General features: G+C 35.5%; 3 protein-coding genes across 7 annotated transcripts in view; all 3 read right to left on the bottom strand.

The window, feature by feature from the left end:
- Positions 1-7,655, bottom strand: part of LOC125677586 (E3 ubiquitin-protein ligase rnf213-alpha-like) — a 148,342-nt gene extending 140,687 nt beyond the window's left edge. Inside the window, exons 1-9 of the mRNA XM_056158152.1 lie at positions 7,529-7,655; positions 5,295-5,626; positions 4,333-5,093; positions 3,820-3,881; positions 3,354-3,527; positions 2,548-2,756; positions 1,554-1,834; positions 444-670; positions 1-149 (exon numbers count right to left, since the gene is read on the bottom strand). The exon at positions 1-149 is cut by the window's left edge and continues 76 nt beyond it. Coding sequence (XP_056014127.1) covers positions 1-149; positions 444-670; positions 1,554-1,834; positions 2,548-2,756; positions 3,354-3,527; positions 3,820-3,881; positions 4,333-5,093; positions 5,295-5,607 — 2,176 coding nt within the window. The 5' untranslated portion in view covers positions 5,608-5,626; positions 7,529-7,655. The remainder of the gene's footprint in view (positions 150-443; positions 671-1,553; positions 1,835-2,547; positions 2,757-3,353; positions 3,528-3,819; positions 3,882-4,332; positions 5,094-5,294; positions 5,627-7,528) is intronic.
- A 4,183-nt stretch (positions 7,656-11,838) lies between these two features.
- LOC125677154 (uncharacterized) lies at positions 11,839-18,353 on the bottom strand. 5 transcript variants are annotated; one of them, XM_056158148.1, is made up of 6 exons: positions 18,114-18,220; positions 17,822-17,919; positions 16,043-16,159; positions 12,700-12,775; positions 12,447-12,563; positions 11,839-12,214 (listed from the first exon to the last, which is right to left on the bottom strand). In XM_056158148.1, the coding sequence occupies exons 3-6, from the start codon at positions 16,141-16,143 to the stop codon at positions 12,137-12,139; spliced, it is 372 nt and encodes a 123-aa protein (XP_056014123.1). In that variant the 5' UTR covers positions 16,144-16,159; positions 17,822-17,919; positions 18,114-18,220; the 3' UTR covers positions 11,839-12,136. The 5 variants fall into 5 exon arrangements, with proteins under 5 accessions (XP_056014123.1, XP_056014124.1, XP_048771083.2 ...); XM_056158149.1 differs by lacking the exon at positions 17,822-17,919 and having other exon boundaries at positions 11,839-12,008; positions 12,107-12,214; positions 18,114-18,218; XM_048915126.2 differs by lacking the exon at positions 17,822-17,919 and having other exon boundaries at positions 18,114-18,353.
- Positions 18,354-25,802: 7,449 nt separating this feature from the next.
- Positions 25,803-27,193, bottom strand: part of LOC125673153 (dystrophin-like) — a 155,277-nt gene continuing 153,886 nt past the window's right edge. Inside the window, exon 74 of the mRNA XM_056158146.1 lies at positions 25,803-27,080. Within this exon, the coding sequence (XP_056014121.1) occupies positions 26,980-27,080 (101 nt within the window). The 3' untranslated portion in view covers positions 25,803-26,979. The remainder of the gene's footprint in view (positions 27,081-27,193) is intronic.

Below are 27,193 nucleotides of genomic sequence, written 5' to 3'. Positions count from 1 at the left end.
CTGCATTGTGTGAAAAAATGTTTGGTAAATCATCAAAAGGTTTACATGTGCCTTTCAAAAAATGGTAGACGGGGATGCAGCACAACCACATTGGGTCATCAGAATCTCTTTCTGAGTGTATTGCATATTCCAACGTTTTCTCGCAGTACCTATAAAAGTATGGTTTCATGTTTTACTGTATAGTATACATATCAAAAACTGAAAATCATGAACAAGCACAGGTATTGCATTCAATTGTCCTTAAGGATCTACAATGACGAAGACTCAAATAACCTTTCATCGTTAAAAGATGTCTAAACTCTAACAAAGAATTTTTTTCAATTTTACAAAAGTATTCATAATTTACTAACAATAATGATACTGAAGCACTGAAACAAAATACAGTATAAGTAAATTTCTTTATCATGGTCAAATACAGGTATATTGTATTTCTTAATACTAACTCAATATAATCTCGAAATTCTTCTTTCAGCTTCTCGTATTTTGGTGAAATCATAGTTTCCTTGCTTGTGTCAAGTATGAAGGACTGGAAAATGGCTGCTTTAACATCGGGTGAGAAAGTGATTGAGTATTCCTTGCTAACATACAGAAGTAACATTCCTGTGGACAGGTCCATTTGTTTCTTGGTTATTACTTTGATGAGGCAGGGAGCTAGGGCTTCAAAGAGTTCCTGAATAGAATGATTGGAATAAAAACATATCTAAAACGTCCATTGCAAAACAATTGTTATGAGAAACACGCCAGACAGCATTTAACCCAATGACAGATTGTATTTGTAAATTAGATCGCTATAACTACCATAGAATTTGCGTAATACTGATTTTAAACCTAGGAGACATCAGCTTACTTGTCAGTAGCCTGTTTTGATTTAATAATTTATCATACACAGAACGTGTTTACGTATCGAATCAGTTGAGAGACAAACACAATATGCAGATGACAATGGAATACTTCTACATAAATTTGGGAAGTTGACGATGGAGATATATAGCATTTTATTCAAGGACAGATCACCTTAAGCACAGACATGTATATAAAGCTGGCATCTTTCATTTGTAAGAACTTCTTCTCAGTTTAGCACCAACTCTAATTCGATATAACATTGATCAACATTGTTAGTACATAGTATCAACCTGTAGATTATTGCAGAATAAATATCTTTTGATAGCTTTTAATAGTTGGTTGTATATTGTTTAACGTCCCACTCAAAAAATTTCACTCATATGGAGATGTCGCCATTGCTTGTGAAGGGCTAAAAAATTTAGGTCCATGCTCCGCGCTTATAGCCTTTGAGTAGGGAGGGATCTTTATCCTGCCACACCTGCTGTAAAACGGGGTTTCATTTTTGCGATCTCATTAAAAGGTCCGCCCCATTTAGTCGCCTCTTACGACAAGCAAGGGGTACTGAGGACCTATTCTAACCCGGATCCCCACGGGAAGAGCTTTTAAGAAAAATTACACTTGCTGTTACTCTGTAAGCATGCCATAGCTGCATTGTAAAATACATGATCTGTACCAAAACTTCATATATGCAACGGTTGAAAAATGCTAACCTTGTTCAAATGTTTCCTGAAGTCGATGTGCTTTTGTCTCCAGAACCTGAGAGGATAAAAATACGTATCCTCTAGACTTCTGAACATCATTGCGAGACTCTGCAATACCTCTGATGCTGTTGAGTTTGAATTTTGATTCAGATACTCGATAAGTGGACAACAGCATCTCATATATATCTTTAAATTTTGAAGAAGCTCATTCTCATAGTTATCCCAAAACCACTGGAACAATGTTGGTTCAGGAACTGCATTGACAACTCCATCATATTGCTGCCAAATTTCTGTGTTAAGGAGACAAAAGAATACGAATATTTGATATTTCATAACTAAGATAACTATTGTACATGTTCCAATTGCACAACATTTTCTTGATAATCAAATTACATGTCATGATAATCATTACTTCTATACTGTCACACATACAAGTACAGTACTTCTGTTTGTATTGATTTGTCGTCAGTATGCATACATCTCATCAACAGTTACAAAACATTTCCCTAGTCAAATTCTTACAAAAATATTTTTCTGGTGCCATTTTGATAACATTTTACACCATAAAACGCATAAATATTAGAATTTCTTTTTCTTATTTTAACATTGATCAATAAACAAGTAAAATATTGCAGAGAAATGAAGAGCTAAACACTTAAGTGAATTTAAGGTTTGAACGTATCACATAGTTCAACTCATTATGCATGTATTTCTGCAATAACTGACTGCTCTTCTAGATAATTCAGACAAGGGAACTGCAGTTTTGCAGTAACTTTGACCTCGATTATGTTGAATGTCGGGTCAGAACCTGAAGTCATAAAGGACATATCTCCATTTTCTAAACTAAAGTTATAAAGTTTTTTCTCTCTCAAAATTTTTAACTTTTCTAGATGACTTGTTCCATTTGCAAGTCAAGAATGCTTACTAATATTTTTCTAGCTTGGATAACGTTGTGATGTCAAAAATATATCATTTGTGTGAGAAGGAATAAAAATATTTGTACCTCCAAACTTCTCGTTCCAAAACAGTTTTCTTGTATTTGTTAAGTCATCATTATTTCTATTGCTTGACATATAGAAATATTCGCTGCTAGAGTAGTCAGCTTTCGGAAACATTACACAGTATTTGTATTCAAGGGACTTTGTCTTCAAAAACTGGCGTGGAAACGTCATTCTAAGGAATACTTCATATCCCTCATCATTCTCTATTTGCCTAAAAAAAATACACTAAATCATACATTTAGTTCTTTACGAATTCTGAAGCTTTTAATCATTCTTGAAGTTTGATTAAAACGGCTTCAAAATCTCGATCGCTATCAAATATGTTATCTAAGCAAATGATACAGAGACGGACCTCCTTGTATTACATACAGTTAGTCCCCGACGGTCTCTACAGTTCAGTAGCTGAGTACTTCGTTACTAGCTTGAAATTACGGATGTATATTTAATTGCTGGGATACAATTTAGAAATTCATTTCAAAATTAAGGATTATCTCCATCATGCATAGCTCTAATCCTTGGACGAATTTGGCTCCAGTCTTTGGCACTCTGGTTTTCCTTTTAACTCTTACAAGTTTATTGTTATTTCGGATGTCCAAAATTTCGGCTTGAGCATCACTGAAGAGACATTATTTGTCGAAATGCGCATCTGGTGCATCAAAATTGGTACCCTTTAAGTTTTACATGCAGTTACCGAAACTACAGTAGTAATAAAGGGAATGTTTTCTCATATATGACTGGATAATTATGATCACTATGTAATTGCATACCAGCAGTCTAGCTTGTAATAAAGATATGTAGAAAACAATACCTGACGACATCGCAAGGGTGGACATTCCTCCAACCTCCCACCTCCTCTACATTGAATCGGATACCAATAATTTTACTCCTTGGGTCTGTTAAGAAAGCCTTGGAAGCTATAGCATGGAATTCAATCGTGATATCACAAGAATTTCCTTGTCTGCGAGTAGATATTGTGTGTGCTCTAAAAGACAAAACAATGCATTTTTAATTATACACTATGATAAAAACTGTTAATGAAGATAAATTCATATTTCTACAGAACTTTGAATATTACTTTTAAGAATTACTGGTAAGTTCTTGACTAAATGTTACAAGAGCACGGTCATATATTCAACACATAAATAACTATTAACATTATTTACTCTGGAAATGTACCTACTATGAGACTGTGTTTACATAATGAATCATTATCACTTTACAACATAATCTCATCAGCGGTTGAACCTAAGAAGGACAACCCTAAACTGACTAACCGCTCTATTCCTTGTTTTGTCTTTTTGGAATTCCCAGACTCTTTATTTTCCTCCAATGCATCCTGTCGAGAAAGTTATCGTACCATCATTAACATAATTTTCGAAGAAGATTAGTTTCATCCGTTATACAAACGTTAAAGTATGACAAAGTGAGAACGAAATAATTGCTGGGGAAAATTCGTTGTAGTACGAGCAGCATGATGGAAATATGTGTATAAATCTAAAATCAAACTCTTGAAGAACTAAAAGGAATATATATATTTTTAGGATTATAAAATGAAAGCGCTTGCGTTAAATTTTTAACTTTGTGTACTGTTTATTCTATTTCTTTTAATATATATATATATATATATATATATATATATATATATATATGTGTGTGTGTGTGTGTGTGTATGTGTGTGTGTGTGTGCATATATATATATATATATATATATATATATAGAGAGAGAGAGAGAGAGAGAGAGAGAGAGAGAGAGAGAGAGAGATCTGAAATAGTAATTGTAAACTTACACCTTTACAAGGCATTGGATGAACACTTGTCCCGTCTGCTGATGGTCCGGTATTATCGTTCCCATTTGCTGCTTTGCCCGCATAATTACCTTTGGATTCATCGGGTCTTTTTTCATTACTTGATTCATCTTCATTTGCAATGTCATTTTTGTTCTCGTCATCTTCTTTATCATCGTCACAGATGATCTTGAGGTGTTTTCCAGGAGGTTCAGGTGTTGATCCAGGATCGTTACAGGGCACTGCAGGATGACAGACTTTGTCATTTTCATTACTACTACAATGAGCAGAATCCTGCTGAAACTCAGAGCCTCTATCGATTTGCGAGTCCTCTTTAAATATCTTTTCATCTACTTCTTGAGGCTTTTCATTGTGTTCTGGGCAAATTGGAACGTTGTTTTCTTCACTTTTGTTTGGCGTTATACCTTTGGTATCGCCTTGGAAACTGCTGGCATTTTCATCGGGTTTTTTGTCATTTTCTTCTTGTGGGTTTTTTGTATTCTCTTTCGAACTGTCTTGAAAACTGCGAGTCCAAACGTCTTTATGGGGATAAACATCTGGAGATGAACTTCCAGTGGAGTTCGTCTCACTTGCTTCATTTTTCTGATTTTGATCGTCCTGTACTCTTCTGTCTACGTCTGGTTTCGAAAATGTGCTACTGCTGGAAATTGTACTGCGACTGATGTCGGAATCCACTACTTCTTCGCTTTGATTTTCTTCAGTCTTTGAATCCTCAGAACTGTTTGATTTCTCTTCTGTTATGTCTAGAATAAAGTAATTACCAGTAACAGTTAAAAATAATTTAGAAGTTTAACCTTTTGTTATATGTTCATGATATTATCTTTGAAAATAAATAATTATACTATCATTAATGACATGCCACTATAATTGATACATGTAATTTGACTTCCTCTATCAATTATCTACGTTGCAATATTTCACTTCATTAAACACCACACACATACCTTTAGGGGTGTATTCTTTCGCTGGACTCCCGCATTCATCACAGAAACTTTCTTCACGACTTATCAAATTTTTACATTTTTCTCCTTTCTCAAAACACATATACGTGCCAGTTTCAAACGCTTTATCAATTATTTCCCATCCACATTCAGAGCAAAACTTCTCATCACTTTGAATTGTATTCCTACACACTCCATTTTCTATGATATTTGGACAGGCAGTCTTCTTTGGACTACTCTTCGGAACTGCCTTCCCACATTTTGTACAGAATTTACTGTTTTCTTTAACTTCTGCACTGCAATTGGGGCATATCATAGTGGTTTGATTTCATCACCTAAGAAAGAATAATTTTACGAGAGTATTTCGATACTGTTGAATACTGTTTTCAATTATAATATACATTATCAGACTACTGTATACCGTACTGGTAACAAAATACCACTGCAAATAAGTATAAGGCGGCAAGGACACGAGCGACCCAATTTAACCGTATATTCATAATGCATGTTAATATAAGCAGGTTATGTCTTGATAGATGTACATGACATGTATGGTACTTTATTTCATACCATGATATAAACAGTTAGAAAAATGTGTAATCTATAGCTGTCAGAAATAGAGAAATAAAATTCGATGCTAAAAATCTATTAAATGCATTTTAGATTATAGTGCATTCAAATTCATAAGTAAGCTCATGCGGCTTAGCTACATGTACATTAAAGCACAGTAAGCAATATTTTTTTCCAATTTTTTTAAAATACACAGTTATTTTTCATAGAAAATCCCGACGTTTTGCGTCCGTAGCGGTGTTATATAGTGATACTTTCCCGGAATTCTTGCTATAAAGTGAGCCTTCTCCCAGGGAAGCCTCACCATTTAGCCAGACTTCCGGGGAGAAGTCTTACTATATAGCCAGTCTTCTCGAGCTCCCTTTATAGTGAAACTTCCCTTACTTTAATAGTCCTTTTTTGCTATAATTTACACGGGCTTATTGAAATAAACGCACTTTCATTTATGCACTTTACCAAAACATAATGTTTGGAAACTAGGTACCTTTAAAAAGACCGATTTTACATCAGTCAATGTACTGTTTTGTCGGCTGGTGCACGAGGTTGTGTTAACAATGAATATTTTCATATTTTAACTTGTCATTGACTCTTGATATCTGAACGACAACGTCAATTTAACTAATCTATATGATCATAAGTTAATTAAAGGTATCTGATGTGCTATCATGGCTCGCAATCAGGAGTGATCAATGTTCCAGCTTAAGGAGGGTGGGGACGGGAGGGGGCGTGGACCTGAAGAGTTAGCAAATTTCGTCTTCGGTGTGTCCATGGCTAAACCCTGCTGGGGGTATTGGATGAAGCTCCTGGTGTTTTCGAGTAGACACACACCCTCACTAGGCCCCCTCCGAAAAATCTACTTCATGCCTGGTCATTTAATATTACTTGAGGAAAATTTAGGATAATGGAATAGTCAGAGGGATATTTACGACCTATGTTGAAAATTCAAAAGTTATTCTCTATTCACTGTTTCATTAATCATCCATCACCGTATGAAAATATAGATTGAATTAGTTTTTTATATGTTTAGTAAAAAAAAAAAAAAAGCAAGAAAAGGCTCCTCCTAGATTTCCCCTGAGTGTTAGTTAGCTCAAGATTAGGATAACTAAACTCTCTCACTTGTATTTTATTAATATGTTTGTGTGATCTGGTCGACTTCATGAAAAATATTTTACTTTCGATTTAGGCACTTCGTGGACCGGAAATCCCAATTCAGATAAAAATCTATATCACAATTATACACTACAACTTGATATATAATATTTTACTGTTCATTCATTGTGCCTTTAACAGGCTTTTTTGTATGATTTATGACAATATATTAAATATTGTTCCTAGCATTTGTCATGGTTTTATAACAGTACCTTCTAAATGAGTTAATATTCTCGGCTGATGACATATAAAACTTATTTCACTTGAGTTTATTTTGTTTAAAAAAAAACCAACAACACACACAGTTCATACGTATAACATCATTGAAGTAAAACACAGATATATGGGTATTTTCTAGAAATTTTGATTTGCGGCAATAAGAAATCTCTGTAATATTTCACATATTGATATTTCATTCTTCAGTCTACCTGGAAATGTCCAACGTTTCTTTTCATTGTGAATCTAGAATACAATAACAATTTCAAATGATTAATCATTGTGAAGAAATATACACTTACATGTCAGATTCTAGCCTTCAATGGTTCTGAGAAATTTATCAAGTTTCGTTTTAAAAGTCTTATTCCGTCTACGCTTGCGCATTGCCGTAAAACATATGACAGGGGAAAGTTAAAGGTTGGGAAAAAATAGTGTACATGTACAGACAGGTATTCGTAGTACTTTTATTTATATTGTCACAATGATAGATACGCATGTCAATTGTTACGGAGGCCCTGTACTGCAAACTTGTTTAAATTAAGAAAAATACATGTACATTAAAAAGGAAACGTGAGGCGAAATTTAAATGAATAAAACACGAAATTACAAAAAAATTCTCGAGCGGATATTTTAAACAAACAACAACAAACGGCTCTTGCATAAGAAGACATGATTATTGACCTATTTTTCATTATTTATCATTACGAGTGTCCAGTTGGGGCTAAAACGATAGCCTTTGGCTGTTTCGTTACCTTTTCCCTATATGCTGAGAGTTCTTTGACAATGTTGTCATCTAAAAAACAGAATTTATCAAATCATGTTACTGTTATTCTATACTTTCGTCACCATGCGGGCGCGAGTGGTGTGCTTTAGACGGCGAGTTGCGTTTAATGGTGGAATCAATCCAAAATATTTCTAACATCTTAATGGAATGTTGACAAGGCTCCAACTTTTGGCGGAAGGGGACGTCTTGTCATTTACTTTGTTTACTCAATTCAAGTCTGGGGTATTTCAGATTTCGCATGAAACTTGATTCCACATTTGCTGCGGGTCCAAGATTTCCAGCATAGAAGGAGGAAAGTACCCGTTGGGGCTGGGCATGCATTGCCGCCATTTCGTCTCCTGAAACAGCTGAGTCACTAGTTGTGTTTCCTACCAAGAAAACCTTTGCAGCTAGTGTATCTGGTGTCTTCCGCTCAGAAAGGGTTTCAAGACTCCCTAATACTACATGTACATGTCCTGTGTGTGGCGAGGGGGGGGGGGGGGTGCGTGCATAATGATGGAATGAATCATATCATTTTGCACGATATGAAAAAAAACCCAACCAAAATACAACTTATTATAACTTTATATAACAATAGAAAATCTGATAAAATGTCTCAAACATGGTCAAGTATCATGTCCATTTATTGTCTGCATTTATCACAATAAGATAACGTAATACTCGGGACAACGGGTTTCCACTGTAATATGTATATATTCAACTTGGGGGATATCCGGATCTTACTCAACATTTTATTGCCAAGAAACAGTTACAAGGTTTTTGTAAAGCACGACCATCTATGGACAGTCGGTTACCCATTACACCTACAGTTCTCTTGAAGATCGTTTCTGCACAAACATTGGTTACGGAGTCCGAATTCAACAGGCTCTTGTTCCACGCTATGTTTGTTCTAGCCTTCCACGCATTCTTGCGCGTTGGAGAAATAACTAAAACAGCAGGGTCAACTCAACATTATTTGTTGGCAAAACATCTCACCTTTAACTCATCTGCTTCAGAAAATCTGGTGAGACTGAAAATTCCGAATTCCAAACACTCCAAGCAAATCGCCACTTTAATCATTCGACCTAACCTATTGAAACCTTTAGTATGCCCATATTTGGCTTGCAAAAATTACTTGGACGCTAGGAAACATCTATCGCTATGTGATCCACTATTTTCTTTCATGGATGGCTCACCAGTGTCTAGAAAATTCTCAACGCAGCTGAAACTGTGTCTATCTACATGTAAACTCAATGAACACTTTTATCATAAGCATAGATTTCGCATTGGAGCAACATATGGGAAGGTGGAGTTCCTCTGCATTAAAAAATATATCGGAATTCCGACACTTCATATATGATAGTTCCTTATCTGTACTGCATTCCCTAGATAAAACTACTATTGTCTATGTGAGCTTAGCCATCCACAATTTCAAATTTCAGACATCCCTAGATAAAACTATTAGTATCTATGTGTGTTTAATCATCCACAATTTCAGATTTCAGACATTCCCTAGATAAAACTATCAGTATCTATGTGAGCTTAATGTCTCACAATATCAGATTTCAGACATCCTTAGATAAAACTATTAGTATCTATGTGTGTTTAATCATCCACAATTTCAGATTTCAGACATTCCCTAGATAAATGTCTAGGGACATCTATCAAACATACATCTAGATATGTGAGCTTAATATCCACAATATCAGATTTCAGACATCCTTAGATAAAACTATTAGTATCTATGTGTGTTTAATCATCCACAATATCAGATTTCAGACATCCTTAGATAAAACTATCAGTATCTATGTGAGCTTAATATCCACAATTTCAGATTTCGGTAAACCTTAAGACAGGTGCCTGCTTTCTCCCTTATTCCGTTATCTGATGGTATTATAACTTTGACTATGCTGTACATTTTGTTATTATGTTAAAGTGATCTTTATTGTTGAGCAACTTGTACGTCTGTTTTTCCTAATCCAGGACCATGAGGTCAGGGACCTCTGGTCATTCATATCGATAAAACAATTTCAGTTTTTGTCGATATTCAATGCTGTCTCATTTCTCATTCAAGCTATCAATAAGTATGTGTAGATATTTCATTCATTTTATTTCTCCATATTATATTCTTTTCCTACCGTATCGTCTAGTGGTGGGTGGGGCGGATCAAAACCTTTAAACCCTGGCAGTTTTCGGTGTTGATCTGTGGCGGTTGTTGTCCCATCTTTGACACCGTATGCTTTTTGTTTATTTTTGGCTTTTGTAACTTTTGCATAATATTCTAACTTTCAGATTCCATGATACTTTCACATATATATATTTTTATATTTTGTTAGATACTACTTGCTTGACATGTAGTAGTTGATGTTTTTACTTGATTCGTCATTTATTTAGTAATAACTTACTTACTTACTTAACCCACTTCGTCCCATGGGGGACATAGGGCAACCACAGTAGCTTTCCACTTTTTTCTGTCTTGGGCTATTCTTTTGGTTTCTCCCCATGTTTTATTGATGGCCTGTAGCTCTGCATTGATTCCTCTACGCCATGTGTTTTTCGGTCTGCCTCTCTTACGTTTGCCTTGTGGATTCCATTCTAGAGCTTGTTTAGTTATATTGGTGTTAGGTTTTCTTAAGGTGTCCAATCTACTTCCATCTTCTTGTTCTAACTGTTATCTCAATTGGTTCTTGTTTGGTTCTTTTCCACAGTTCTTTGTTACTAATCGTATCTGGCCATCTCGCACCAAGGATGTTTCTTAGGCAGCGGTTTAAGAAGACTTTGAGTGTCTTGATGGATGCTGATGTTTCTCTCCAAGTTTCGGACCCATAGAGAAGGACAGATTTGACATTAGAGTTGAAAAGCCTTAGTTTGGTACTAGTTCTCAAGGTGGTGCTTCTCCAGATTGGTTTTAGCATGGCAAAGGCTTGTTGAGCTTTCCTTTTCCGAGCTTTTATGCCTTCGTCGGTTCCACCTGTAGTGCTGATGATACTGCCCAGGTATGTGAATTCTTTTATATTTTCTACTTCTTTGTGTCTTATTTGTAGTTTCTCTGTCTGAGCAGTGTTTATTTTCAATAAAAAATTTAGTAATAAATGACCATTCAATTCCAACCTTGTGCTTTCTGGTGTTGGTGTCGAACAGAACACCGCTTTATCAGGTACCCATACATATATTTTGAATGAATCAGACATGATGACGAACACAGGCTTAATTAAAACAATATTTGCCGAATAGAAATACGAGAATGTCCGAGCAAACTAAAGCGGAAGTCCACAATTTTCATGCCTTGTGAGTGACCGAGTAGATATTCAGGCAAGATCGTTGGCAGCTAGAGATACGTGTAAGTATAAATATTAGTGTTAACCTATACATATGTACTGTATAACTGTTCCCCCTAACAATTATGCATACAGTTTTCCATTAACAACTGATAATTAATATTTGATTCGATAACAATTACATTTATCTTCGTTAATGTTGGAAAGCGGATAAAAACAGTCAATTAAACGGAAGAGACATGATGCCGATTCGATTATTGATCATACTCGGAATATCAATTTCCCAGATTACTTTCGGAAGGTCGCTGGTCTCTTCCCAGGTACATTGTATCTGGGTTCTCTCTTCCACCAATAAAAAACTTGGCGCCACCAGATAACTGAAAATTGTTGAGTGTGGCGGAAAACATCAATCAATCAATATAAAGAAGAAAGTCCACGATTTGAATTGTAGAATTATTTTCTTCCATATTACGTATTGTTTGATTAAAACAGCATGGATACCAACTCTTTGAATGATCAGCTACAGATCCTGATTTTCCGAGATTTCACTTTCAATGTTATAACTATTATAAGGATTCGTAGTCGTCTTTTTATTCTGAGCAGGAAAACATTTGGATTTCGTTCACACAAAACACTTTGATTTCGATTGTTTATTATGAGGAAAAGGTAACTGAACAATCATTGGATATGTCCTTCGCCTCAACAGTTTATCAATTAAAACGTGGATCAAATCCATTCCACCTAAAAATTAATTACGAAACGCTGACGATTACTGTCCGCAATTCATGCATATAAATAATTTATGAATAAATATCAGGTATATGTAGCTGCATGGTTACTTTAGAATACACCAGGTTAAACACCGGCCATCAAAACGTTATCCCAGCCACGAGTCCAACAGCAAATCCAATGGAAAACAGCCAGTGAGTTACAAGGAAGCCTTGGATCTGCAAAAAGAAATTCACTCAACTTTAGTTCAATAAATTCACCGATCAACTTTGCGACTTAGGGAGGAGGTCGCTTTCTATATTTTAGAAGGCTGGGATTCCCATTATATTATGATCTAAACATACTGCCTAGGTATACAATGAGAGGTACCCAATCCAAATAAGATAATTAACATAATTGTTAAGATAAATCGACATGATAATTCTACTGAAATATCATGAAAATATTTACAGTTTCCAGCAAGCTTGGAATCGTATTCCTTGTTTTGTCTTGTACATATCTCTTTATATTCAGGTATCTTGTCAACTTTTCAAAATGGATGGTGATGAACCCACACTTTTCTGAAACCTATATCAGTAGATATGTGTTTAATATCGTGAAGCAATCTGCACATTTCATCAATGTAGAATCTACTACGTCAATATTACTTTATTCGTAAATATAGCTAGTTTTCCCAAGGTCAAACAGAATACGCAAAACTTACCAGAAAGACAATGATAAATATCGCCAAATACATCAAAATAGTGTTTCCAATATGCAGCAGAATCCACATGAACGCCCTGAATAATAAACATATCTGCATTACTAAAGATCCTGTTTGTGAAGCCCGGTATATAAAATATAAGAACATGCTCAAAAAATTATAAGATACCTATTAGGTACAATTCCCCAAAGCTCCATCGTTATATGACACGAACAACTAAATCCTACGACACCAACCACTCCCCTATTGCAACAAAGGTGAAACTGAAACCGAAGAAGCTTCATCACTCAAAGAGGAAGGGCCAGCCCTGAATCAACACCAGCAAAAAGCCTAACCAGACAAGAACCGCGAACTCAATGAACGGCTGAATGAGACTCTCAATACAGCCCACAGTGATAGTGAACAAAGCGCAGAGAATAGATGGAATTCTCTACGGAACGCCATCTACAGTGCTTCAGTTCCAACATACGGTAAAATATAAAAGAGCGCAAGAACACGGTTTGAAGCCAACATCACTGTGTTGGAACCATTCATAGAAGCAGCGCACTCATCAGCTATAAGCGTGACCAAGTCGGAAGAACCTGCAAGCACTGAAAGCTGTACACAGGAAACCACAGCTTACAGCATGTCACTGTGCAAACGAGTAGTGGACACAGTTGTCAGATAACACAAGCAAGCTTCCAACAGCGGCAACATCGGAAGCATGTACGAGGACATTAATCAGGCAATGGGAAGACCAACAAAGATTGCATCACGGACTGGGACAAGCAAACGGAGAAATGGGTAGATCACTACCTGGAACTTTATTCCAAAGAACACTACGTCACACGGGACAGGGAAAAATCATAGAACTGCCCATTATGGACAAGCTAGACTTTGAACTTACTTTGGAAAAACTCAGCGGTCAATCGACGCTCTGGCCTATGGCAAAGCACCAAGAGAAAACTGTATCCCACCTGAGATCATACAATGTGGGGAAACCTGTCCTGTTATAACCACTACACGAACTGCTATATCTCTGTTAGAGGGATGGCAATGTAGCCCAGGACATACGTGACGCTAATATCATCACCCTGTGTAACACAAGGTGATTACAACGACTGTAATAACTACAGGGATATCTCTCTGCTGAGCATCGTGGGTAAAATCTTCGCACGTGGTCCTGGTTCGTCTGCAAGTCCTCGCTATACATATATATCCAGAGTCATAGTGTGGTTTCAGAGCTGGACATGATTTTCTCGGTGCGCTACCTCCAACAAAAATGTCGAGAATAACAGATGCCCCATTACATCGCCTTTATTGATCTGACGAAGGTGTGTGATCTTGTCAGTAGGAAAGGTTTGTTCTACCTGCTAAAGAAGATCGGCTGTCCATCCCAGCTACTCAGCATCACCGTCTCCTTCCACGGTGATATGAAGGGCGCCATTAGCTATGATGACAAAGTCTCAGAATCCTTCCTGATGCAAAGAGGAGTGAAACAAGGATATGTCCTCGCACCGACCCTATTCTACTTGGCATATGTTTCCTCTTTGCTGCTAAACTTTGCTGTTAGAAAGTCCACTTAAGGAGTCCAACAACACACCAGAAGCTATGGGAAACTATTCAACTTGACACGTCTTAGGGCAAAGACCAAGTTCCAAACAGTTCTTATAAGGGAGATCCCCTGAGTACGCATACCGATGAAGCCCTTCAACAGCTGAGGGACAGATTTTCTTACGCCTGGTTGACTATCGGTAAAAAAAAACCCAGAACGTCATCGCCCGAGACGCCCCCTTACCACCAACAATCAACATTGATGGCAACGTGCCTGAGGTCACAGATCACTTTACCTACCTTACCTCCATCATCACTGGCAACCTGTCTCTCGATGTTGAAATCGACAAACGCATCGCCAAAGCCGCCACGTAATGTCGCAACAGAGCAAGAGAGTGTGGGGGCAACAATCAGCTGACTCTGAACACCAAACTCAGGGTCTACTAGGCATGTGTGTTCAATATTGTACTGTACGGCAGTGAATACTGGACCATATATGCCAGACAAGAGAGTCGTCTGGAAAGTTTCCACATTCGCAACCTCGGACAAATACTCGGCATCACATGGCAGGACAGCGTCCCCAACGCCGAATTACTAGTGAAATATGGCTCTCTCAGTATGCATTCCATGCTACCCCAACGTTGTTTGTGCCACAGGTGCTTGTGGACAGGACTTCCGGTACCCCCATTTTTGTATTTTTAAATGTTCAATTCCTTGGGTATTTCGGACGTAATTTTGATAAAATATGTAACTTCAGAGTTTATATATTTGAATGGAATACACAAATCTTGCATAGAAACCGTTTTTAAAAATGCCATATCACCGATCATAATATATATTATGATCGGTGATATGACATTTTTCCTGTGTCACAGCAGGTGTGGCACGATAAAGATCCCTCCCTGCTCAAAGGCCATAAGCGCCGAGCATAGGCCAAAATTTTGCAGCCCTTCACCGGCAGTGGTGACGTCTCCATATGAGTGAAATATTCTCGAGAGGGATGTTAAACAATATTCAATCAATCAATCAAGGACATCTGCAAGCGCGACCTGAAACTGACAGGCATTGACCTAAACATCTGGGAATCACTTGTGAACGATCGCAGTGCCTGGAAACTTGCAGACGAGAAGATTGGTTGATTGATCGAATGTTGTATAATGTCTCTCTCGAGAATATTTCACTCACATGGAGACGCCACCATTAGGGTTGTAAACTTTAGGCCTATGCTCGGCCTCCATAGTATTTGAGCAGGGAGGGAAGTCAACAAATGAAGGAGAAGAGAACTAGTAGGAAATAGAAAAATCAAATGCGCATTCCAACTTCGTCTGCTTTCCTGTCTTCCTCCTATTTTACCCCAAACTTTCCATTCTTTCTTTCCCCTCTCATCCCCGTTTTTCTCTACCTTTTCTCTCTTCCTATATTTTACCTCGTCTAACCCAAATGTATAGTCAAATACGCTTACATGAGTATGTAATGTTTTTGTGTTTGATGTGGTGATAGCCATTTCCTCATGAATACGATGCAGCTGTGAACAATGCGTAATACATCTTAACAGATAGAGTACGTCTGTTTTAACGCCTGAGAATTTTGACAGAAATGAAAGTAAACTGTAAATATAAAACACAAAGTTTGTTTCACGCCAACATAATTCATGAAGCGCCTTAGCGTAGGTAAATCCATAAGAAGCAGTTCATTCCTTCGTGTACATGTACATATATTTTCAAAATTGTTATTCTTTAAACATACCTATGCATACAAGTGCTATAATTCACCAAGATGGTTTATTACTGACGAAAGGAGACAAACCTACCATCCGAGAACAATGCCAATAATGGGTTGTTTGATTGGTCTGCTAATGAGATCCAAAGGCCACATAACCCAGGACTTTAGGTACTCTAAAGACGTGTCCATGGCGCAGAACCTGGAACTGCAGACAATTACAGCCAATTAGAATAACCAGTAGCTAGACGACGGCATAGAGAGGTTCACGCCTGAGCTTGTAGCAAGTTCAATGCTAATAGATCGGAAATAAACAATCGGCCTTTTGCATAGTAGGAATATTATCATTTTTTAATTGCACATAAATCACGTATTCTGTCTTTAAAAAATTATGCAAGAGGAAACTTAAGAAAGTAGGCTTAGTAAGGCTTATGGATCAAATAATTATTGACTAAAATGTGATTTTTCATATCAAATTTCGGGTAAATCAATATACTGATTTTGACTACGGATAACTCCCATTACTTGATCAATATATAGGGCTCACGGGTGGTGTGACCGGTCAACAGGGGATGCCTACCCCTCCTAGACACCTGATCCCACCTCTGGTGTGTTCAGGGGTCCGTGTTTGCCCAACTATCTATTTTGTATTGTTTATGGGATTTATGAGATTGATCACTGTTCGTTATCTTCAACTTTCATAAATTGTAGATGGTTTTTTAAGTTTACAAATTAATGAATTTACAACATTTGAATTAGTTCAACGTCTCTACTGCTTATCAATTGAAATATACACTTAGGGGTATACTTATTGACGATATGTTGGATAAAACAAAAACTGTAAAATCCTGCAAATGTATTTAATTTCATCGATGAATTCTTCCTCCACAAATTATAGCCCTTTCCAAACCCTTTCAAAATTGGAATCGACAAACAAATTTTCAATTGGATAGATTTAAGTAGTGAATATACAATATACTTGGACCAATAGAATAAATATTGAAGCATTATCTGCACAGATAACGATTCTGTGCAGTTGTGGAACTAAGTAACTATCTAGGCCATGATAAAACATTTGTCTACCCGCACTGTATAAGATTTAATGACTGATATTTGAATATAGTTTTAACATCTAATCTTGGGAATACTAATTAGATAGTCAAAATTAAACGTACGAGATTTATGTGATATATATCGCTGACTTATATGCAAAACCTATAATACAGCTTCCTGAAATCTTAATGCTTTTTCTAAAACTAAACATGGAAAAACAGAAAGTACTTCATCATTTTTGACAAGGCAGACAGATCGACATCCCTACTACAGACAGAAATATCTCTAACCCAAGAGCGGATCCACAGGGGAGGGGTGGGGGGTCCGGACCCCTCCCTCCATTTTTGCGGACCCAAAAATTCAAATTATTCAATTTTAACGAGACTTTGAGAAAAAATTATATGAAAGGTGGGTACTTATAGATACAAGGCATCACGTCGAGATTCTTAAAAGGTTTAAGTATTAACATAAAAGTTATTTTTTTTTAAAGAAGCAGACATTTTAAAAGTGAAAAAGAAGTGCCAGGAAATGCTTAGAATGCAGGATTTTGCACCATTTACTGCAGAGCTTCTGGGGGCCTAGACCTATTGGGAATAACCTTTAAAACACCTTTTTTCATAATTTTTTTAATTTAAAATCAGATCTGATAATAGTGATAACAATGACTAGAACGAAACAAGTAGTAATTAACAAAGCATTTTCATGTGTAAACTGTCTCAAGGTCCCCCTCAAAATGTCATGTACACAAGCAAAAGGTGTAAATGGGTGAGGTGGAGATTGTGAAAAGTATCTAATAGATCAAGTACTAGCTCCCCACCTTTCACAAATTCCTGGATCCGCCTATGCTGACAGTTTACAGTAGTTTAGCCTGCATGCCTATCCTCTCTGGTTTCGTTTTAGCTTTGTTTGTGTTAGCTTTCAATATATACATGTACATGTTTTTAGAATTATTCCGTCGTTGTTCTCATATAGTCAGATACTACCATGCACTCAATAAAATATTCATCCTAATTTTGACTCCATTTTGTCAGATATAATTAACATTATTTATGTATCTGGTATACTTATAAAATATCAATCCATAATCCGTGTTTTATAATAATACATACCAGAGCCTCCTGTCGTCAGACCGAAAACGAAAGTAAAACTCTTGGATTCTCCCAAGTTATTGGCTTACCGATACGGTACATAGTTGAGAAGTTCCACCGACTCTCCACATTATCTCCAGCAGTTGTCAAATTATATAGTGAAGTTAAACATGAAAAGTATAAGAACATGTCGATGACAATAATACTACACGTTTACATCAGGGAAAATAATACTACAAGTTTACAACAGGGACAATAATACTACACGTTTACAACAGGGGCAATAATACTACACGTTTACAACAGGACAATAATACTACACGTTTACAACAGAGACAATAATACTACATGTTTACAACAGGACAATAATACTACACGTTTACAACAGGGACAATAATACTACATGTTTACAACAGGACAATAATACTACACGTTTACAACAGGACAATAATACTACATGTCTATAACAAGGACAATAATACTACATGTTTACATCAGGGAAAATAATACTACACGTTTACAACAGGACAATAATATTACTCGTTTACATCAGGGAAAATAATACTACACGTTTACAACAGGACAATAATACTACATGTTTACAACAGGACAATAATACTACTCGTTTACAACAGGACAATAATTCTACATGTCTATAACAGGGACAATAATACTACACATTTACAGCAGGACAATAATACTTCACGTTTACAACAGGGACAATAATACTACACGTTTACAACAGGGACAATAATACTACATGTTTACAACAGGACAATAATATTATTCGTTTACATCAGGGAAAATAATACTACACGTTTACAATAGAACAATAATACTACACGTTCATAACAGACACAATAATACTACACGTTTACTACAGGACAATAATACTACTCGTTTACATCAGGAAAAATAATACTACACGTTTACAATAGGACAATAAAACTACACGTTTACAATAGGACAATAATACTACACGTATACAACAGGACAATAATGCTACACGTTTACAACAGGGACAATAATACTACACGTTTACAACAGGGCAATAATACTTCACGTTTACAACAGGGACAATAATACTACACGTTTACAACAGGGGCAATAATACTACATGTTTACAACAGGGCAATAATACTACATGTTTACAACATGACAATAATACTACTCGTTTACAACAGGACAATAATACTACTCGTTTACAACAAGACAATAATACTACACGTTTACAACAGACCAATAATACTACACGTTTACAACAGGACAATAATACTACTCGTTTACAACAGGGACAATAATACTACTCGTTTACAACAGGACAATAATACTACACGTTTACAACAGACCAATAATACTACACGTTTACATCAGGACAATAATACTACACGTTTACAACAAGGACAATAATACTACTCGTTTAGAATAGGACAATAATACTACACGTTTACAACAGGGACAATAATACTACTCGTTTACAACAGGGACAATAATACTTCACGTTTACAACAGGGACAATAATACTACACGTTTACAACAGACCAATAATACTACACGTTTACATCAGGACAATAATACTACACGTTTACAACAAGGACAATAATACTACTCGTTTAGAACAGGACAATAATACTACACGTTTACAACAGGGACAATGATACTACACGTTTACAACAGGACAATAATACTACACGTTTACAACAGGGACAATAATACTTCACGTTTATAACAGGGGCAATAATACTACTCGTTTATAACAGGACAATAATACTACACGTTTACAAAATGACAATAATACTACACGTTTACAACAGGGACAATAATACTACACGTTTACAACAGGGACAATAATACTACACGTTTACAACAGTGACAATAATACTACTGGTTTACAACAGGGACAATAATACTACACGTTTACAACAGGGGCAATCCTACTACTCGTTTACAACAGGACAATAATACTACCCGTTTACAACAGGGGCAATAATACTATTCGTTTACAACAGGACAATAATACTGCACGTTTACAACAGGGACAATAATACTACACGTTTACAACAGGACAATAATACTACACGTTTACAACGTGGGCCATAATACTACACGTTTACAACAGACCAATAATACTACACGTTTACAACAGGACAATAATACTACACGTTTACAACAAGGACAATAATACTACTCGTTTACAACAGGGACAATATTACTACACGTTTACAACAGGGACAATAATACCACACTTTTATAACAGGACAATAATACTTCACGTTTACAACAGGAACAATAATACTTCACGTTTACAACAGGGACAATGATACTACACGTTTACAACTGGGGCACTAATACTACACGTTTGCAACAGGGGCAGTAATACTACACGTTTACAATATGGACAATAATACTACACGTTTACAACAGGGGCAATAATACTACTGGTTTACAACAGGGACAATAATACTACACGTTTACAACAGGGGCAATCCTACTACTCGTTTACAACAGGACAATAATACTACCCGTTTACAACAGGGGCAATAATACTATTCGTTTACAACAGGACAATAATACTGCACGTTTACAACAGGGACAATAATACTACACGTTTACAACAAGGACAATAATACTACTCGTTTAGAACAGGGACAATATTACTACACGTTTACAACAGGGACAATAATACTTCACGTTTACAACAGGGACAATAATACTTCACGTTTACAACAGGGGCAATAATACTATACGTTTACAACAGGGACAATAATACTACACGTTTACAACAGTGACAATAATACTACTGGTTTACAACAGGGACAATAATACTACACGTTTACAACAGGGGCAATCCTACTACTCGTTTACAACAGGACAATAATACTACCCGTTTACAACAGGGGCAATAATACTATTCGTTTACAACAGGACAATAATACTGCACGTTTACAACAGGGACAATAATACTACACGTTTACAACAGGACAATAATACTACACGTTTACAACAGGGGCAATAATACTACACGTTTACAACAGACCAATAATACTACACGTTTACAACAGGACAATAATACTACAAGTTTACAACAGGGACAATAATACTACATGTTTACAACAGGACAATAATACTACTCGTTTACAACAGGGACAATAATACTACAAGTTTACAACAGGGACAATAATACTACACGTTTACAACAGGGACAATAATACTACATGTTTACAACAGGACAATAATACTACACGTTTACAACAGGGACAATAATACTACACGTTTACAACAGTGACAATGATACTACACGTTTACAACAGGGACAATAATACTACCCGTTTACAACAGGGGCAATAATACTATTCGTTTACAACAGGACAATAATACTGCACGTTTACAACAGGGACAATAATACTACACGTTTACAACAGGACAATAATACTACACGTTTACAACAGGGGCAATAATACTACACGTTTACAACAGGACAATAATACTACACGTTTACAACAGGGACAATAATACTACAAGTTTACAACAGGGACAATAATACTACATGTTTACAACAGGACAATAATACTACTCGTTTACAACAGGGACAATAATACTACAAGTTTACAACAGGGACAATAATACTACACGTTTACAACAGGGACAATAATACTACATGTTTACAACAGGACAATAATACTACTCGTTTACAACAGGGACAATAATACTACAAGTTTACAACAGGGACAATAATACTACACGTTTACAACAGGGACAATGATACTACACGTTTACAACAGGAACATTAATACTACACGTCTACAACAGGGACAATAATACTACTCGTTTACAACAGGGACAATAATACTACATGTTTACAACAGGACAATAATACTACACGTTTACAACAGGGACAATAATACTACACGGTTACAACAGGAGAATAATACTATACGCGTTTACAACAGACTGGTAATGAGACTGCCGTAATGAGAACATATGGGAAGAAAATGGAGAGGTCATATGGGAGTCATTGTTTTATAAAATCATATATCTCAAAAATATTGTATTATGTTGTTTATTCGGATAACATTCCCACTATCTACTGGCAAGATCGTTTAAAGCATGTAAAGTTTGTACAGTAGAATTCTGTGCATGTTTAGTATGTGAAAATCCTGCCGGAATGAGCGGAGATCGTCAAAATTTCATGCCCAAATGGGCGAACGAGTCAATGTTTTTAAAGTAATAATTGAAATGCTGATAGGTGTGAAAAGTGCATTCTATTAACAAGACGGCTTCCGAATAATGGAGAAAAACTGAATAATTAAATTTTAAATGAAAGGTTTAGTTCGGCATTACAGAGTGATGAGGATAACGTGGAAGAAGTTATTAATGATGTTACTGGAAAATGGTCACCATCAGCTGTACACGTAAATGGTAAAGACCAGTAAAGAACTTCCAGTAGACGCACTGGCTCAAAGTTTACAATTATTGCAGTACATATATTTTACACTATTCAATGCGTAATGGCGGATAGTGGTCAGTACAGATCACTAGATATTTTTTCTTGTATACAGATACCAAAAGATGAGGTTTTAATCCTAAAGACATTGTTTGAACCTGGTGAGATTATAGATTATGTTAAGGGTACGTTAGGGAACTTAGAATTACCTTTCGAACCTTGTTGTGATGGTTTGTGTGATCCTATTATTGAGGCATTCTGTTGTAAAAACGATTGAATATAAAGAAATATGACACTGACTACACTGGGGAAACACCAACATTTTACAACCTTCGTTCGTTCCGGCAGAATTGTCATAGTCTTATCACAAATAAAATGCGATTCTACTGTAAATCAACTTATAGAAATTTATAACAATATTATATCAAATTTAGATAAAGGTAAATATATTAGATTTGTCTTCTGTGACATTTCTAAGGCATTCGATAGGGTCTGTCATAAGGGTTTATTATACAAATTAAGACAAAATGGTATCCAAGGTAATCTGTATCATTGGATTGAGAACTATATAAGTGACAGAGCTTAGAAAGTAGTCTTGGAAGGTTATTCATCTACATATAAGGGTACTGAAGCAGGTTTGCCGCAAGGGTCTGTACTGGAACCTTTTTTTATTCTTATTATACATAAATGACATCAATACTAAGTTAGTAAATCATATAAGGCTTTTTGCAGATGACACATCTCTGTTATAGTGGATGATGATGTAATTAGTTCAGCACAGTCCTTAACATCTGATCTTGAAAATATTAGAAGCTGGTCTTTACAGATTTTAACCCAAATAAAACTGTAAATGTTGATTTTACTCGAACAACAATGTCCTACCCTACAATCCATCTTGGCACTCAAGGTGAGCCAATTATGAAATGTGACAAGCATACTCATCTAGGCCTTCAATTCCAGTCTAATGGAAGTTGGTCATCACATATTCAAGGAATTTACCAAAAAGCATGCAATCGTCTAAATATTCTTAGAATGCTCAAATACACACTTAGTAGAGACTCCCTTATCAAAATATATTTTTCTTTTTTCAGACCAGTACTAGAATATGCTGATGTTGTATGGGATGGTTGTAGCGTACAAGATTCAAAATTACTAGAAGATGTACAAATTGAAGCAGCACGTATAATTACAGGAATAAGATATATGTAATTCTTCAAGAAGTAAACTCTATACTGAACTGGGATAGGAACCTTTAGAAATCAGAAGAAGAAATCATAGGCTTATTCTTCTCTATAAAATTATAAATGGATATACTCCAGATTATCTTGTAGAGATGTTAGAATTATGTGAATCATCATATCAAAATTACAACCTTAGGGCCTCTACTGCTCCTCAGGTTAGAACATCATCATATAATAATGAATAATGCGCATCTCTACAATCATTGTCTTATTAGTAATCCATCTTGTAATCTTTGTGGTAATCCATGTGAGGATAGTTGCCATTTGTTCATGGAATGTCCATATTACAATGCACAAAGAGAAATGCTTTTGAATAACTTAAGTTCAGTTATTAATATCCCTGTTACAGTTGAAATATTGTTAAATGGCGTCAATGGCGAATCTTTTAGTACCAATTCAAAAATATTTGATAGTTCATTCCTTCATTGAAAAAAGTCGAAGATTCAGTATTTAATATTCTTGTGCAAAGTGTATGTAAATATGTACTCACTGAATACTTCACTGTACAACTAAACATACATGTACTCCTGAATCCAAAATATTGTATGTATTAATTGTTATATTCTTAACTTAACCGGCATATAGTCATATCCTCCATTTTTATAATTGTTTATTTTTTCATTTATTTGTCTTCTTCAATCTTTTACTATATTTTCATGTACTATATTTAATTTCATTTTTTCATTACCTTTGACCTATGGAAAGGGCTTATATAGGCGTTGTGCCTGCTGCCTAATCCCATTTATGTATGTATTTTCTAAATATATATACATAAATAAAATACTGTTGAAATCAAAACAAATAAAATGTTAATATCTCATCAAATTCTGAAAGGTGTTGCCCCATAGATTATGGGATTTTTTACCGAATAAAAATAATGAGTATTAGCGCAGATATTGGTACTTTTTAGAGTATCACTACCTCCATTCCGGCCTTTAGTCTTGCCCGCTGACTAGTAATATGTAACTATGTGTATATATATGCACGTAATTTGGAGTAGGCTTCTCGTTACCCCCCCCCCCCCCCCTCCTCTCTCTTCATATATACATGTATATTATTGACTATGGAGGACTTATATGTTTTGGATATCTTTACCAACAGAAATCATAACCATTTTCTCATGAATGTGCGAATGAATCTGATAAATACAATAACAGCTGTAAAGAAAAAAAAAGAAATAAATTTCAGTTTTGAAAATGCATGGTTATGAAATGAACAGCTTCACTTCACGCCAGCATTCTTTTCATGAAGAATGCAGGCATAAAGCATTGCAGTTTATACCATCATGCATATTCTGGAAAAAAAGAAAAGAATTCATTTCTTCTATATATCTACATGTATTTTATTCACTAGAGGCTTACTATATGTATATATAAATACATATGAAATTACTTTTCGCAATGGTCGGTAAAGGTATAGACAAACAGATCCAGAAACACAAAGACGTTTAGTAAAGCTTTATAGCGTTTTCATTTAAAATTTTCCGAAGATTTGAAATGAAAACACTAAAGCTTTACTAAATGAAAAGGCCACGACAAATATCAATAACCTACATTGTTAACAAGAATGATATAATGATGTACTGAATTGAGAAAAATGGGGTTTCGTTGTGTGTTTACAGACGATGGGTGTAGCATAATATATAAGGAGAAAGCTGAAATAGGCTATGCCTGCTGCCCAATCTCATTTACTTATTAGTGAATTATTATACACATATACATGTCATAATTTTTAGGCTTGTCAATCCATGTTCAAAGCACAGCGAATTAGGACACGCCCTATTCTTCCAAAGAGCTGATCCACCACACAGCCCTAAAAACCCAAAGCATGTAGTCTGCGGTATAAATACGTTTGGAAATTTGCTAGGTGTATTTATATGTAGTTTTTTAAATCATTCTCTGGTAATATTGGCCACATATATAGTGTCATCATTGTGTGTATATTATATATATAATTATATATATATAATATCAGTACTTTTCAAAAAATGATCACTCTAAAGAAAGAAAAACAAGACACACAGTATTCAATTATTTATGCATATTTATTATATGCGATGTGAATCACATCCGTCCTGTAGCTTAATCTACAGAGAAATAATATAAAGACAACTTAGTATATTTATGGCATTTGATAGTTTGTATCACCAGAATAAAATATTTATTCCACATCACTATTTGTAATACACATTCACTGGAGTTAGCTTTTCACATTATGAATATGCACTTTAATCACAAAACAATTTTTTTTTAAATTCGTCAGTTCAGCAGTATATCATTGATAATCCTTATTGAAAAAGTTAATAACTTTCAACCGAAATTACTTTTTAGTCCATTTATAAATAATATTTATAAAATATAGCAAGTTATTTATATCATGAATACAAATTAACGCTTTTCAGCATGACGAATAACTGAACTCCGAAATACACAACTTCATGCAATACAAAATGGAAATCTTAGTACAACTTTCTGTCTTGATTACAGCTGGGCATAGTAAATTACCATCCAATCATTTACAAGACAGTGTTTCTGAGAAACAGTCACTGAAATAAAACACATCACTAAGAGTAGTTCAGTTTCCCCCTCTAGAACTCTTATAAATACCTAACTGCATTTCAGAGTACCTGTATACATAACATAGCACCATAACATCTTTGAAAACATTCATTTTCTGGGACAAAAATTAAAATCACATTTTCATGCAGAAAGAAAGTGGTTCTTGTTCTAAAAACTATCAATCTTGAATCTGAAACACAAATTTGGAATGGAGGACTGATCTAGCTTAAGGTACAATCAGTACCTTTCATATCACAACCAAGTCTACCACTGCATAAATCTTGTTTATATAATAAATGCATATACAAATATTAAAACAAAATAATATTTCAAAAAGAAAACTAAACAATGCCCTTGTGTCTACAACCGACTGAAAAATGAAACAAAGAAAAAATATTTCTGTCTAAAACATAAAAATTCTTGAACCTTTAAAAAATGTTAGAATACAACCATGCATGACACATTTATAGAGCGACTGATATTTTCTTTGTATACCATGAAAGCATGAGTTAAAATGACAAGAATGACTTAATAGTGAAAATGTGTCTGTAAAAACAAGGAGTATTACAATAAGTTGGAAAGCCTACAAAAATGTAGTTTTACAGATAGCTGTGTATGAGTGAAGTTGCTGAGTCTCGTTAGAATTAATCTTCATCTCCATCTTCAGTCATTACCGTCACCAGCGACCCCACGGCCTTCCCAATCTGTCCCGCGGAATGAAACAAGTTTCCTACACTGCTGTTCCCTGTCAAAAGTAATAACAAATCAAACATATTCCTTTCCACAAACTGATGTGCTATGTTCTATGATGACAATTTACTGTAGAAACTGTGAGTCTGTAAACTACAGGTGTGACAT

The sequence above is a fragment of the Ostrea edulis genome, chromosome 3 (assembly GCF_947568905.1).
Source record: "Ostrea edulis chromosome 3, xbOstEdul1.1, whole genome shotgun sequence".
In the NCBI taxonomy this organism is placed as follows: domain Eukaryota; kingdom Metazoa; phylum Mollusca; class Bivalvia; order Ostreida; family Ostreidae; genus Ostrea; species Ostrea edulis.
Note: the sequence above shows the minus strand (reverse complement) of the source record. Positions and strands in the feature narration are given on the sequence as shown.